This window comes from Dicentrarchus labrax, unplaced genomic scaffold, assembly GCF_905237075.1.
Source record: "Dicentrarchus labrax unplaced genomic scaffold, dlabrax2021, whole genome shotgun sequence".
NCBI classification, from domain to species: Eukaryota; Metazoa; Chordata; class Actinopteri; family Moronidae; genus Dicentrarchus; species Dicentrarchus labrax.
Genome location: NW_026136715.1, coordinates 4,499,053 through 4,514,493, shown reverse-complemented (window position 1 = coordinate 4,514,493; position 15,441 = coordinate 4,499,053). Strand labels below are relative to the sequence as shown.

Sequence of the window (15,441 nt, the reverse complement as noted above, 5' to 3'; positions counted from 1 at the left end):
AAGTATAAATATAACGAAATTATTAGTATTCGGTCATCGATCTGATAGTGATCACAAAATTACGTCACGTAACAGCTAACGTTTATAGTTTGCTAACAGCGATAGTGTGAATGTTTTCGTTCTGTGTTAGCACGCTGAGCTAAGTCGGCTAAGGTTAGCAAGACTTCCTGTGTCTCAACTTTCAACTTTAGCTAAAAGCTAGCTTTTCTAAAGGTAATACCGCCATAAAATGTACTGTCGGTGGTTAATACGTTAGCCGTTAGACGACGTAGCTAGCGCCTTACAGCCGGTACGCTAGAGTTAAACATTTAGGTGATAATTGTAGTGTTTAATTAAAGTATTTTTTATCTAAAATTAGGCGAGAACTTAATGTTATGCCTCAGCAATCCAACACACACTAAAAACTTTTGCTATGCCAGTGATTCACAACGTTTTTCATCATGAAATTGGCTAAATTATTTATTTTAAAGTTGGTTTGTTCTGCTTGAGCTTCACCATTTATAAACTACTTACAAAAACATTGTCTAGCAATTAATGTTGTTATCACTGGTAGGTCCACGGTACTCCTGTGACGTCTCAGATTTTCTCTTGTGGGGTACCACAGGGCTCTGTATCAAGACCACTGTTTGTTTGTGTTTTTTTTTACTGGTTCTTAATTGGCAATCTTTTGTGAAATCAACGTAAACTTCAACCCTGCCATAGATCCTAATTATCACTTCAAACTTGAATATGTTTTAACTGGCTCACAAGAACTTTCTCAGTTGAAACCAGGACAAAACAAAAATCCTTATTGCTGTGTTTAGCGTCTTCAGTTAACACCTTCAGCCTGATACACTGGGCTCGGTTCTTCCACAAAGTGCTGGCATGACAATTTTGTAATTTTGAAACCAAACATTTGAACTCATAACACAGATTATGTCCTCGCCCCATGTTAATTTTATATAACATGTAATATTTCATATTGTTAAAGTCTTATTGACAGAAGAAGAGTACTTCCTGGCAAAACTTTTCAGTCTGTGCAACCAGATTAGACAAACAGATTTCAAGGTTGAACTTTGTATGTTCACTCTCGTTGTAATAAATGTATAACTGGTAATTTTGATGATTATTTTTTACTTCAATTGTGATTCTTGCAATATATTTTACATTATTATTTACTGTTGGATTTTTTTGTTTGTGAATTATTTGTACAGAGTACTGAAACAGTTGTTATTTTGCACTTTAGATACATTTACCTGTTAGTTTTACACTGTATACAGTCTATAGAAAATATATCTATAATATATGTATAATTCAGTAGAGCAGAAGGTAGAGAAAGCTGTTAAAAATACAACTTTTTCTGAATTCCCTCACCCATTTTGAAACATACAGTGAAGAACTACAAAGATACTAGTATGGATAAATACTGATAAAAAATAATTAAATGTAAAATTCCAGCTAGTTTTTAATCACTTTATGAATAAGCTGTGATTATCATTTTTATTACGTGTTACATATTATTACATGTACTGTTTAGTTTTATAGTTATACGCTGTTCAAAATATTTTGCACACCACTTCACTACATATTGCATATAGTGTATATATTTTTCATTAAAGTCTTATATTTTCTATTATATTTGATAATATTCTTATTTTGTGATTCTTCATTGTACTTTTACACTACTGTACTTTATGCACTACATTCCCCAATGCTGCTGTGTCTGACTTAAATTTCTCCTACAGGGATCAATAAAGGAATATCTCTTCTATTGGAGTCATTAAAAAATAATAAGTGGATTAACCAGTAATAAAAATGATCAGCACTTACAACCTTATTGACCTTCACCTTCACCAATGAGAGGAGTAATCAAACAAAAGATAAAAGCATGTAAATGAATTGGAAGTTGACGCAAGGACACACGACTGTTGTGTTTTTCAGCAGCCAAGCTGCGTTTTATTGAGTGAAAATTACACAGGTTGCTATAAGAAGTACACAAACATTTCCACTAATAATTCAAAAGTATAAAAATAGTACAGAATCTGTTCTTTTTAAATGCGTTTGCACTTTAGGTTCATGAAAAAGTCAAAGCAAAAATCCACAAATGTGATTCTGATAAAAGTTAAAGAACAAAAAGGTTATAGTTTTTTAAAAAAGAAACATCATTCACACTCGAGCCTACAAATACACATACAAATGAACTGCATCTAAATAAAACAAGATATCAAAAAGCTATTGATTAATATGCTCTATATTATACTGTAACATTACGAATTTCCAGCAAGCTTTATACTGTGTTAATATATACGTATGTTCTCAATATAAAAAGCCTTAAAAGAGCAGTTACACAAAGAAAAGAAAAAACTAGATTTTTTTTACGTACTGTTTTCAAGCTAAAAACATTCAACAAGTTCAGCAGTATTAATGAAGCATGTAAACAATTACTTTTTGGTTTTTTAAAAGGAGATTAGACTTGAAAAACTTAAAAAAAGGGTTCCTGATGGCACTTTAAGGGGCCTTTTTAGCACCATAAAGGAGTCCTAACATTTATAAATGAACTTTAACCATTAAAGAAACAGTTCTTTAAGAAGGCTTGTGCATTTTGTGTTAAAACATTTTTTTTATATAATAATGTAGTTCTTGAGAGTTAAAACACCTGTAAACCTTTCTATCGATACAGTACGCAAAACATTGTGTAAAAAAAAGTTCCAGTGATAAAATACAAGCTATATATATATACAGGGCATATGGGAGCAGAAAGCTACAGTATATATTCACAGAACAGAGATCCTACAGGAGGAGAGTTGCCCCCTTTGTCTGAGGTAATGCCCGTTCAGTATGATTTTGGTGACAGCATTTAAAAAAATCATCCAGTTATCAAAATAAAAAAAATAAAAAAAAAGGACTGCACAGAGTTTTGATGAGTTTGGTCACATCCAGTAAATGACTGTCTGGTGAACATGCTAATGCGTATATACAGTATGATGTTATTGTAGGCTAAACACCTTCTATCCAATTCATTAAGGATTCAGAAATGGTGCCGACTTACTGTCTTTTATCATTATTAAGGAGTATTAATCTTTATTATGTATGTGTGCCACACACCACACATTGTGGACTTATTTAAACATACTGTATACCAAAGCATGTGCACCACACGTAACAAAGCACCTCATGGCTTCATGTCAAGTCCCTTTAACAGATTTTTTCTTTTGGAAACTGAAAAAAAATAAACTCCTTTAAACAAAAAGTAGTCAGTGCTAGTTGCGTGTTCACCAGTGTTTTCCCACCATTGTATTTGTTGCTATAAAAACCACATTTACACACAGTGACACTCTTTCCTGGATTTAAATGAACTTCTTCTAAAACCAGGATCTCCCACATCTGGCATCCAGCCATTTACAGTAAAGTAATTTTATTTTTAAGCTCTAAAAATCTAAACAGTACGATAAATGCCCTTTAATTCTTAGCTGTCAGAAATGGTTGGCAAAAAGACAAGAACCCCATTCTCTATATCTCTGTTTTTTTGTTTCGTTTTTCTTGCATTGGCTTGTTTCAAGTATTTGTATGTAGCTATCAGGGAGACGCCGCCGTGACATCATAACAGTATAGGTCAACGTTTCACACTATCTACACAAAAAAAAAACATCTTTATATAATCTTTAATAAAAGGTTTTTTTTTCTTTTTTAAAGAAGCTATTTTGCTCGTACGAACTCATCTCAAAGACAAAAAGTAAAAAAATATTGTTTTTTTATTCTTTACGACAAACCATAAAAAACTATGAATATGAACTAAATATAAAGCCAGAATCCTGCTTCAGTTCCAGGTTCAGCTTGTGGTCCGCTTGCCTCCATTGTTGAATGTATTTCCCCACAGAGGGCTTCTTTCATTGGTCTGCTGAAACACAAGGATTTTTTTTTTCTGTATTTGAATCTAAATACCTATATCTAAAAATGTTAATAAAGATAAAAGGCTGAATCTTTTGTTGGCATGAACAACTACAGCTCCCACAAGGCTTTCACCACTTTCTGTGTGGCTTAGACTCATGGGATGTGTTGTTGTTATATGTTAACAACATAATAGTTGTTTTATTTGAACCACTGAATCATGTTTGAGCGTTTTTAGACAGACCAATGAAACAAAGACGAGACGAGTGGAACAGCAGGTAGCCCAAAAAAGGGAGCAGGACTTCATCTGTCCATCTTGTGACTTTGGTTCAAGTGAGTTTTTTTGTTAGTTTTAGATTAACAGCCTGTATCGTCACACGTTAATCATCGGTTAAATGGAGGGATGAGTGACCTCTGAAATGTTTAACACTTCCTAAAAAAAATAAAATAAAGTCTGACACGCAGCCACTTAAAAAGTTGTACCATTGGGTGCCATGTTGTTCTCTATTTTCTACAACTAATAAGTGTTGTCAACTTAAAAACCTTCCAAGGGAATTAAAATAGTCCAAATAAAATCGCTGTACGGGTCTAACGTTAATAAACAAAGCACAAGGTTTTCTCATTTTTTCCCTTTTAACTCGGCTGAACCTCCGGAGAGTCGGCGCACCCTGCCGGCCTCCACCTTTAAACTTACAGTCAGGTGATACTGACTGGCTGCACACCTGAACTTTGACCCTGCCTCTCTCTCTTCCTGACTCTATGGGGTAGTGATAAACCACAGCCAAGGTGCTCACCTGTGCTGTATTTGTGTATCTTTGTGTTAGTGTGTGTTATGTTTGTCTTAAGTCTGCAGTGCATTATCACCTGGATCCAGAAAGGGCTGGACACAAACTAACAGCTACTTTCACTATCTCCCAGCTACGCACATCTTTAGTGACATCTTTAGTGTAAACCTCCAGCGGTTGATGTCTGTCGGAGCCAGTATCACAGTAGAGAAGCTGGTGTTTTTATTCGTAAGTGACGTCTGTTTCCCGGCAGCAGCTGGTCGTCTATTCACAGGCGAAGTAGTCTTTCAGCGGTGCGAACAGATGCCTGATGACCGGGACGCTCCAGGACCGGCCCAGGAGCTTCTGCCTGGCACCGCGACCCATGTTGGACACGTCTGTGTAGTGGACAGGGAAGCCAAAGATCCTGCAGGATATAAGAAATACACAACCACCATTACAGTCGGACAAGTTCAAGCAAGGATTTTGATTTAATTCTGTATCAATAGCTTAAATCTATACAGTCTATGATATGTGTGTGTTTCCTGCTCACCTCTCCAGCTCAGTGCACCACAGTATGTCCTCCTTCCCGTTCATCAGGACAGGGAAGTGTTGATCCTTCCCTTGTTTGATGGAGTTGGAGCGGGTAGTGATGGTGCGCACCTTTCCAAACTATAAAACGACAAATACGCGGTCAAAAAAAGTCCAATTTGCAAGTAAGAAACCGTGAAGCATATATATATATATATATGTTTAATTGTGTGTTCTGTAGGTATCAAACCTTTGCAACTCTGCCGTGCTCCAGACAGTCCTGCAGCTCCAGTTTGTCCATCCCGGATGCACAAAGAGGCCTGGAACAGGGAGGACTAACTACATTTAGTCTCATATAGTGGTTATACATACATTTCATGGTTCCACAAAGTAATCAATATATATATATATTTTTAACATGATTTAGCAATTATTATTATTATTCTTTTTTTTAAATATAAAAACGTTTCAGATTTTTTTGTCCTACCTGTTCATGCCCGGCAGGTTTCCCCAGAAGTATCGGGCCCGGTGAGCAGCAGAGACCTCGATGGCGTCAATCATCACAGGGTTACACTGCGAAACAAACACACAGTTATTACTCTGAAAATGATTCTCAGGCACATTTCTGCTTTTTAATCTTTCTTTGTTAATGGTTGTAGGGGTCTATGGGTCTTCTGGTCTACATGTAACAAAGAGAGAATGATCTTTCATTCATGGACTCTATCACACTCTACACTCGATGTAACTCACCTCCAGGAATCGCGAGATGTCTCTCTTGTCATTGACGCCCATGGCGACCACGTTCTCGAACATCCAGAAGAACGGTCGGTCCTCTCCTTCTTTGGGCTTGGCCTCACTCAGCAGACGGTAAAACTCAAAGAACAACCTCCCTGTGCCTTCTGAAATGGCAAAACACCATCAGAAAAAAACAAGAAAACAGAATTTAGTTTAGGAATATAAACACTCAGGATGACACTTTAATGATGATATATTTACCACTGACCATCTTGTGCCACAAAAATAAAAGCATTGAGTATTTTGCTTAGAATGAAAATGAAAGAAAGCATTTAGACAATCGTGAGGAACTAAAAATATTCACCTAAACTCATAATAATGAAATTAAAATCACTAGACTTTAATGTATCCATTCACCGCTCAAACTCTTGGATACATTGATCCCTTTAAATGAAGAGTAATTGAACTAAAACATTAAATATACCATATAATTGAGCTGTGGTCTGTAGTGCCTCACCAAACCCATTGTATGTTCCTAATAACTTATGAATAAATATGAATAACAGGAACCCACCATACAGGCCTTTCCTGGCAGGGTTGACGATTGACAGGTCGTTGCAGGGACTTCCTCCTATGACCAGGTCAAAAGGACCCCACTCCAGAAGCTGAGAGAGAGAAACAGCACCACCATGTGTTAGACTGAGGGAGTTACAACAAAATCACACTGGAGCGGAGGTTGAGGAGTGACAGATTTTTTTATTTTCTATGTATTTAGAGCGACTTTAGGTAGAGAACAGAGAGATTTTATGATAAATAATCACCCAATGCTCATGTTGGATAAACAATTTGTATTTCCTGAATTGTTCAGGAAAGTAAGCAAACGTCATTTAGGGCTGCAACTAACTATTGTTTTCATTAATTGTTCTATTGATTGTTGTTGGGTTTTTTTTACCATAAAATGTCTGATAATAGTACAAACTGTCCGGCACAACTTTACAAAGTCAAAGTTAATGTTTTCAGATTGCTTTTTTTCTCCGACCAACCGTCCAAAACACCCAAATATTCAGTTTAATATCATAAAAAAACTAAGAAAACCAGCAAGTATTCATATTTAATAAGCTTGAACAAACTAAAAATGACTAATTATTATTATATAAACAAAATAATTGATGAGATTTTCTGTTAATTGAAGAATCGATGAATCATAACTGTAATATTATTCATTTAGTCAGCAACAGGCACAAGACTACTAATTTAACCCACCACCTAAACTCTAACATCTGCTCGCCCCTTTGTTCTCTTTCACCCTTTCACATACAAACCCTTCCTTTCCCCGTACACCAGAGTCCTTTTACAGAGGACAATGGAGGAAGAGAGAGGAATGAAAGACTTAGGAATAAAGGAAAAAGAGAGAAAGGTGGAGGTGGGGTGCTCTTAATCTCTTACATAACAGCTAATAGAGAGGAGGGCCGTGAACCCCTTAACACACACACACACACACACACACACACACACACACACACACAGCGTGACTAACAAGTGAAAGGGTTTCTGAGGGGATTTACAGAGGTTGAAGCTGCTCTTTGTCCTCTGCCCTCAACCACGTCACTGCGGCCTCCGTCTGTGTCATCATGTTTAAAATACATCAGATTGATACTGCTGGCCTAGTCTAGCCTAGCTCAGCATAGCATCTGTATGTAAACATTAGTGGTCGACCAGTGTGGGGTAGCAAAACAAAGAAAAGCCATGTATGATCTTATTATTCAATGCATGTTACAATATTATATACATGGTTATATAAGCCAGTAACATGTTGTTTTATATGGATGTTATTAATAAATACATTGGTTAATGCTGTAGATTGGTACAGTAACGTCGATTAACTGCATTATTTTATATATTATAACATAATATATCTTTAATACTAGCCAGTAACTGTTTTATATTAGATGTTCTGTCAGTTAGGATGACAGAAAGGTGTTAATACTTTAAGATGATGGTTATGGAGGACATTTTTACAGCAGGATGTGAGAGAGTTACAGGACAGGACTCGACTTTTCCAGTGGATAAAACTGTTGTTTGTCACAAAATATAACTATATATTGTTTCTTTTTACATTTCTGTTTGTGTATGAATTAAACAAACAAGGTGTAACTCATTAATTAGTGAATTTTAAAGATGCTGGCGGGCTTATCGTCTAATTGCCTCCTGGCTCTAGCTCAAAAATCCACACGCAGTCATGACAGTGGGATCAATATCCTCATCTTGCAACATATTTCCTAAAATAGTTATCTATCTATATTCTGGAACTATTCTGTCCCATTTCTCTGTGAAACTGCGAACAAAAGTCTGCCTGTCTGCTGACACACGACTGCTGACGGTGTTTGATTTATGTCCCGACACCGGAGCAGCTTTCAAAGGCAACAAATCCCTCAGACCTCATTTGTTGTGACACGAAAGCCACTGTATACATACATACAATACATACTAGTGACAAATTAATAAGCAATTTAAGCCTTACACACAAAATCTTTTGATGCACTTGTCAGTACATGAAGTTCCTCACCCCAATCTTAATATTTCAAACTGTAACTGTCAACGAAACCAAACCTGGTTTGGTTGGTTTTGAGTATCAACCTCAATCACTTTACACTTTTAAATTTGATGAAACTACACGAGCCTCAGCACGCTGGTTAACAAAGGTTTTAACAAAGGCATTATAAGGAACTTTAAACCAACTGATGATTGATGTTTGTGTGAGCCTGAGCACAACAGCAGAGACAGACCTTCTGACCTTCATGTGGAACAGCAACCAAACCCCAAATTAAACCTAAAAATAGTTCTTATGTGCTTAGTCATCGTACTTTGGGCTGAAATGTCACAAACAACAGACAGTTCAGGACAGTTTTGTGTTTGTACCCGTTAGTAAATGTAATTCCTACAATAATTTGTAATATCTGTCATCAACAAAAGCCATATTTATATTATAAAATGTATTTTGTAGGACTGAAATAGTTAATGTAAGTATTATAATTTTTGTGAAAGTTCAATTAAACGAGAGCCTCTTAATAAAATATATTTCTTCCTTACATTTTTCTTAGTGATGTCCCTGACATCATGGACGTACTGGATCTTTCCTTCATGTCTGACAACACCCACTGAGATGGAGTCCTCGCACACCTCTGACGCCACGTACTGGTCCACCTTGAAACCCAGGTCCCGTAGAACCAGGTAGCCTGGAAACACAAACACAGACACAGACACACACAGTTTGTATGACGACCTGCTGCGTTACATCAGTACGAACACAATCACACACTGTCTGCCTCTCATCATCCACACACACACACACACACACACACACACTCGTCCTCACCAGTGGCAATGCCGTCAAACAGGGAGAGGACTCTGATTGGTCGTCTCTGCTCTGCAGGGACTGCTGGGTAAATCTTTGGTGCTTCCTGGTAGATAAACAGAAGAAGACACATTTTAGGCATTCCTATAATAATAATAATAACAATAATATTATTTATTATATTATTATTATCAGAGGATTTAAAGCTTCATTCTTTCTGAAGGAATGTGAACAGTCCCAATCTGTCAGCCGAACAACGATCGTCTGCTCACTACACAATAAAACATTTTGTTATCTTCATTACTGGAAGACTGGAATCTTACATTAGGATGCAATCCATTAAAGTTTCCTCAGAAATATCAAAACATTCAATCTACATATCATTCTCACTCGCTGTTCGATACATTTTTATACAAATATTGAGCTTTTAAAGTCTCATACAGTTGGAGTTTATTGCAGGGCTGCTGTACTGGATCATGCTACGTTTGTGTTGTTTTTATTTGTTGACTTCCTGCTGATGTTACCTGACCCAGCTTGTCCTAGCAAGTCTGGCTTTGGGCCTATGATCACAGCAAATTCTACTGAAAATCTATTGTATTTGATTCAAAGAAGAGAGCGATTAAGGGAGATAAAATATAAAAGATATAGTGCAGTTTCTTTTTGGCTTTTAACCCTGTAAAGTGAAGAAATTCCTGCTTAAATCTTTGAGTTGCCTGTAGTTAATGTTCCCTTTCTGGAGTTATAATTTGTAGAGGTCAGAGGAGGTAAAACCAGCCGACCCTTTTGAGACCATCGTGACTATTTTATGTCAATATTGGCAAAAAAATAATGAAGGATATTAAGGAAAATCGGTCTTGGTTCCATGTTGGTACCATGTCGATCAATACAGATTTGTCCCAAAAACACTTTTAAAAGCGAGACTGAAAAATGAAACTTTATACAAGTTACATTAACTGCAGGCTACTAACCACTGACACAGACAACAAAAATACACTTACACATACAGATATAAAGACACTGTTTGTACAGAAAAGAAAAAAAGTAGCTGTTATTGATTCATTGTGTCCGATCTTATATAAAACATCTTAAAAAGAACAAAGCGACTCACAAACTCCTGTCCGTTGTCGTTGGCGAAGAACTCCTGCAGCTTGAGGCTCCAGTCGTGCCGTCGCTTCAGGACGCCGTACTGCAGCATCGGCTGGCACATGTAGCATCGCCACGGGTCCAGATGCCGAGCGCTGTTAGACGCTCCGGGGTCGACGAGGATGTCCAGACAGTCCACGCAGAAACACCTGGAGGAGGAGGGAAGAGAAGGGGGAGTGAACGGACAGATAAAACACATCAGTGGAGAAGGAGTAGTTACTGTATCATGGGTGCTGTTTCTTTATGTGTGTGTGTGTGTGTGTGTGTGTGTGTGTGTGTGTGTGTGTGTGTGTGTGTGTGTGTGTTTGTGCGTGTCGGACCTGCAGCAGTTGGCGTTGCCGCAGAGCAGAACCTCTCGACCGCCGCAGCAGACGGTGCAGTAGGACTGGTAGCCGTCGTCATCGTACATGTAGGATATCTCGAGGTACACGTCCTGGAAACACACACACAGATTTATTAACACGACTTCACGTGTCTGCCTCTACTGAAAACCTTCAAACATTCACTCACATTTATTGATTAACATCTAAATCAGGAGGAGGACTATAAACTCAATAGTACTGTTAATAAGGCTGGTTACTACGATTGCACTAATCCACTCTTTATAAAATCCCTTGCTATGAAATGTAATGATTTGGTACATAATAAAATAATGATGATGATGATTTGAGAGATGTTTGTAGGGTTTTAAAGGAGATTTATTTCTAGTGTTTGGGTTAAATTATGGAATGATTCTAATATTAATCTAAGGATGTGTAACTTGCTTTTGGTTTATGAAGCTTCTTTACAAATCTTTTTTAATATTACATTTCTGTAGGATGTAGCTATAAGTCATAAGAATGTAGAATAGGCATATATAAGCTTTTTGCTTCTGCCTGTGCCTTTTCAGTCACTTCTTAATGTTTAAGATATACTGTATATACTGTTTATATTTATTGCGTTGTGTGTGATGGCTGAATAAAATGTACTACCTTTGGGCGTTTCTTTTCTTGTGTGTCTCTTTGTGTGTTTTAATAAGCACGTATACTTGTGAACCCACCTACAGTGAGCACAAAGTCTTCTATTTTATTCTGTGTATTTATTTGGAAGTCACATGGGCAGCCCTCCCAGTCTTGAGGAGACAGGTTTATCAGTTTAACAAGACTGGTTTAATGGCTTCTATCAAACGTTGGCCAATTAAAGCCAATAAATCTGGGTTGAACAGGTTTGTTTTTGGTATGTATCTACTGATAATCTCATTTTATTGGCATCACTTAGCAGCCTGTTGGAAATCTAAACCTTTAGCCTGTATGCATATGAATGTAGAAAGGTTTCATCATTCCTTCACGGAGATTATAATGATCAGAAAGCGTTGTTTGTTGCCCTACCTTGCATGTTTGGCACAGGCCTCCTTCAAACAGCGGGTGAAAGGTTGCTGCTCTCATCTTTCCACAAGAGAGACAGAACTCTGGCAAAACAAACACAGACACCATTCATCAGTCAACAGCTGGAAACTGAAAATGAAATCACAAATGAATCATTAGTCACACAGACAGAAAACGGTAGGAGTCTTTACCTTCTATACTTCTTTTATTCTTCAGAACTTCATTCACCATTTGTTCTGAGATAAAAGAAAAAGAAAAATGTTAGAGAGTATGAACATACTGAACCGAACAATTGTTCCAAACGCATGTATTTATTAAATGTGAAGCTCAAATAAATAATGTAAAATAAATACTACAGTACACTCTAATGTTAACAGAAAGCAGGGCAACTAAAACCTGCATATCTACCTACTATGCCTTTAAAAAATACGATTGTATCTCTAAGATCTGATCCTCTGTGAATGAAAACATAAAACTGTCCAATTATATCCCATAAAAACTACAGAAAATAGCAATAGTCTATGATATAAAACACACAAAATGATAAAACTTAACCTCCAGAACCAGCAAGCGAGATTAAAAACACAATATTTCCATTGTATGTATCCCATGAGTTTGACTTTTGACCTCTACCTCTGCTGTAGGACTCCTCGGGAGCGGCCTTGTTCTTATAGAGGCTGACTCTGGGCCGCTTCGCGCTGGGGAAATACTCTGGCAGCGACACATCCAGGACCTGGTGGTCCAGCGGGTTACTCTCTGCAGGAGGACACAGATACTCTTATTAGCTCCTGGTTAAAAAGGCAAACTTGGATGCCCAGCTTGTCTCTGGTCCTGCTGCCTTGCTCACCGGCGGTGTGTGTAGGTTTCAGTCCCTCCTCTCCTTTGGGCATGAATCCGCCGTTGGCCCAGTCCAGCATGGGTTTGACCTGGTCTTCTGGATTGTCGGACTCGCAGGGAGAAAACTTCTTCTCTGCCCGGAGACTGGCCATCTGTGAGGCAAAGAGGAAATACACAATGTGATATAAAGTACAAAGTCACATGGCGGCGGTTTTTACGAGACCAAAAGCTCATTACGCAGCGAGAGGTGGGAGACGCACTCAGATCCTTTACTTAAGCCAAAGTTAAAATACTTAAGTCCAGATTTTGTGGAAGAATTGAACGAATGACCTCGTAATGCTGTTTTATTTTTACATTATTTCCTCTCAAGGACTTGTAGATGGCAGAGGGAATAAAACTGCTATTGTTCTGACTTTAGTTTATCAATGTCAACCGCTACCCCCCCCCAAAAAATACTCCATTACAATTGCATTTAAAATCTATCTTGAGTAAAGTATTATCAGCAAAATGTACTGGCAGCATCGACAATAAAAAGACACTCAGTGTGCAGCAGAATGGCCTCTGCTAGTGTCATATTATTTTACATTAATTATTATTACTGATGCATTAACATGTAAGCAGAATTTTGATTAGAAATTCTTTATATTTAAAAACTGGTTAATTGTTTTAAGATGTAAAATCTATAGCGGTTAAATAAATGTATTAAAGTAGAAGAATAAAGGAGCAGAAACTTGTATTTGAGAAGGTTTTTCATCCTGCGGCCTTTTAGAACGAAGCGATTATGCCATTCAGCGTCACATTTTAAAGGTCGAAACGCGGAGACAACATGAATCAGTCGACGCCGTTTACACCTGAACTGAACAGAGAGTGAAACACAACGTAAACAGGCATCATACTGATAGGTTTCTGTTACAATCACAGCAGGAAAAGATTCAATAAAAAAGTTTCTCTAATCCTTTAAGTACAGAGCGGAGAGATTGACAGGCAGAGGAGAGATCAGAGGTGCAGAGGAGGTTGTTATTTTTAGGAGATGCTTGAGCGACAGTCGAGGGCCGTGGCACCAAAATGAGGCATGACAGGATGTAGATGGGCCGAGCGAGGCAAACAAAACACAGTGGCAACAAAGAGAGAGAGCGAGGGACGCAGCAGCAGCATGAAGAGGCCTGCAGTCCGTCTCTCACACTTACACATCTGTCAGCTAGATATATACATATAGATAGACACACACACACACTCAATAAAACATAAACCACAGAAAAACAAACACATATTCAATATCTATTTTTGTCTCTTGCTGAAGCTGGAGATGGAGCTTGGTTGTCATCACGTGAAGAAAAACTCCTAAGTGGACTATAAGCTTTTTTATTCAAGTGTCAAAAATTAACTTTAGTGCGCATCTAGCAGTGTATTTGTAGAATACAACCCTCTCGCATCACCCTCAGATAAAAGCGTCTCACTCTAACGTAACGAAAATACAACAATTCCTATTTTCAGCTGATTATACACTAATGAAAACATACCTATGGATATTATATTCCATTTATGCCAGTAAATCCTCCTAAATCTTACAAACTTGACCTTTAAAATGATTTTGACTTATATTATGACTGCCTTTTTTATTGTGTGTTGGTAGCATTAAATATATAAAAAATGTCAAAAAAGAAAATTAAATTGGGTTCACGTATTTATATTTTTATATTTTAACTAAAGGTGTGGTTAAATTGCTTTTCTGTGCCTATTTTCAGAGGGTGAAGTTGTCCACAAAACCAGTTTCAACCTGATATACTACTATTAAAATGAAGTTGAAGAAAATGAAGTGCGGTCTCCCCTTAACATCTTTCTTACTAATTTACAGAAATACGTCAAAGGTATCATTTGTCTATTTGCCGACACCAGAAATGATAAAATACATTTTCTAACAGACGGCACAGTGATGGCTGTACTGTGTTTTCTGCCTGTCTCACCACCTCCATTGTGCTGTCTGTCTGCTTTATAATCTGACCAAACAAGAGGCGACATTTTCTTGTCATCCTGCCTGAACAAAGCTGTAACTGACAGGATGAGATTGAGTAGATAGCGAGGAGGAATCCCTTTCAGACTTGGCTACTGGTACACACACACACACACACACACACACACACACACACACACACACACACACACACAACACACATACACTGTAGTGTAAACAGGCATAAATGCACTTCCAGTGAACCAGTGTGTTCTTGGAAGGGAAACCATGCAGTGTGTTTTTACAGTGGACCTCAGATCTAACACCTGACACCTCCCCAAAACACACACACACACACACACACACACACACACACACACACACACAGACACACACATGCACACACACACACACACACACACACACACACACACACACACACACACACACACACACACACACATCCAAAAACAACATTTAAAATGCACTGGATCTCAGAAAAAAAACAGCAAACATCTCAGTCATATGTGTGTGTTGCCGCTTTCAATCATTTAAATTTGGATTATCCTAATGCCAACAACCGCCAGTATGTAGTTCAGTTCAACTTATATCACTGAGTCACTGAGGTCACTGAGGTCGTAACGTCAGAACCTGTTATTCCTAATCTGAGGTAATTCATCCAAAATCCTTATCTAAAAGGTTTCTTTTCTTCTTGAGTTGAGTTGACAAATGGTTGTCAAATTATGAAATTCTAAATTACCACTCAAACGAATCACAGTGTAAATGGAGACATGGACACCTGCACTGAAGATGAGTGAGGGCAAACTAACTCCGCCCTGCAAATTAAAACAGAAGTAATGTGAAAATTAAGTGTTTTTTAAAACTCCTTCATCA

At 37.6% G+C, this 15,441-nt stretch overlaps 1 protein-coding gene across 2 annotated transcripts in view; it reads right to left on the bottom strand.

Moving 5' to 3' along the window:
- Positions 1 to 1,907: 1,907 nt before the first annotated feature.
- dnmt3bb.1 (DNA (cytosine-5-)-methyltransferase 3 beta, duplicate b.1) overlaps positions 1,908 to 15,441 on the bottom strand; it is a 37,254-nt gene continuing 23,720 nt past the window's right edge. The window contains exons 9-22 of one of the 2 annotated variants that reach the window (XM_051424296.1): positions 12,607 to 12,748; positions 12,393 to 12,515; positions 11,951 to 11,995; positions 11,763 to 11,842; positions 10,716 to 10,828; positions 10,361 to 10,544; positions 9,274 to 9,358; positions 8,988 to 9,133; positions 6,472 to 6,562; positions 5,913 to 6,061; positions 5,650 to 5,735; positions 5,413 to 5,497; positions 5,185 to 5,303; positions 1,908 to 5,058 (exon numbers count right to left, since the gene is read on the bottom strand). In XM_051424296.1, coding sequence (XP_051280256.1) covers positions 4,917 to 5,058; positions 5,185 to 5,303; positions 5,413 to 5,497; positions 5,650 to 5,735; positions 5,913 to 6,061; positions 6,472 to 6,562; positions 8,988 to 9,133; positions 9,274 to 9,358; positions 10,361 to 10,544; positions 10,716 to 10,828; positions 11,763 to 11,842; positions 11,951 to 11,995; positions 12,393 to 12,515; positions 12,607 to 12,748 — 1,590 coding nt within the window. In that variant the 3' untranslated portion in view covers positions 1,908 to 4,916. The remainder of the gene's footprint in view (positions 5,059 to 5,184; positions 5,304 to 5,412; positions 5,498 to 5,649; positions 5,736 to 5,912; positions 6,062 to 6,471; positions 6,563 to 8,987; positions 9,134 to 9,273; positions 9,359 to 10,360; positions 10,545 to 10,715; positions 10,829 to 11,762; positions 11,843 to 11,950; positions 11,996 to 12,392; positions 12,516 to 12,606; positions 12,749 to 15,441) is intronic. The other variant, XM_051424298.1, reaches the window with a different exon arrangement.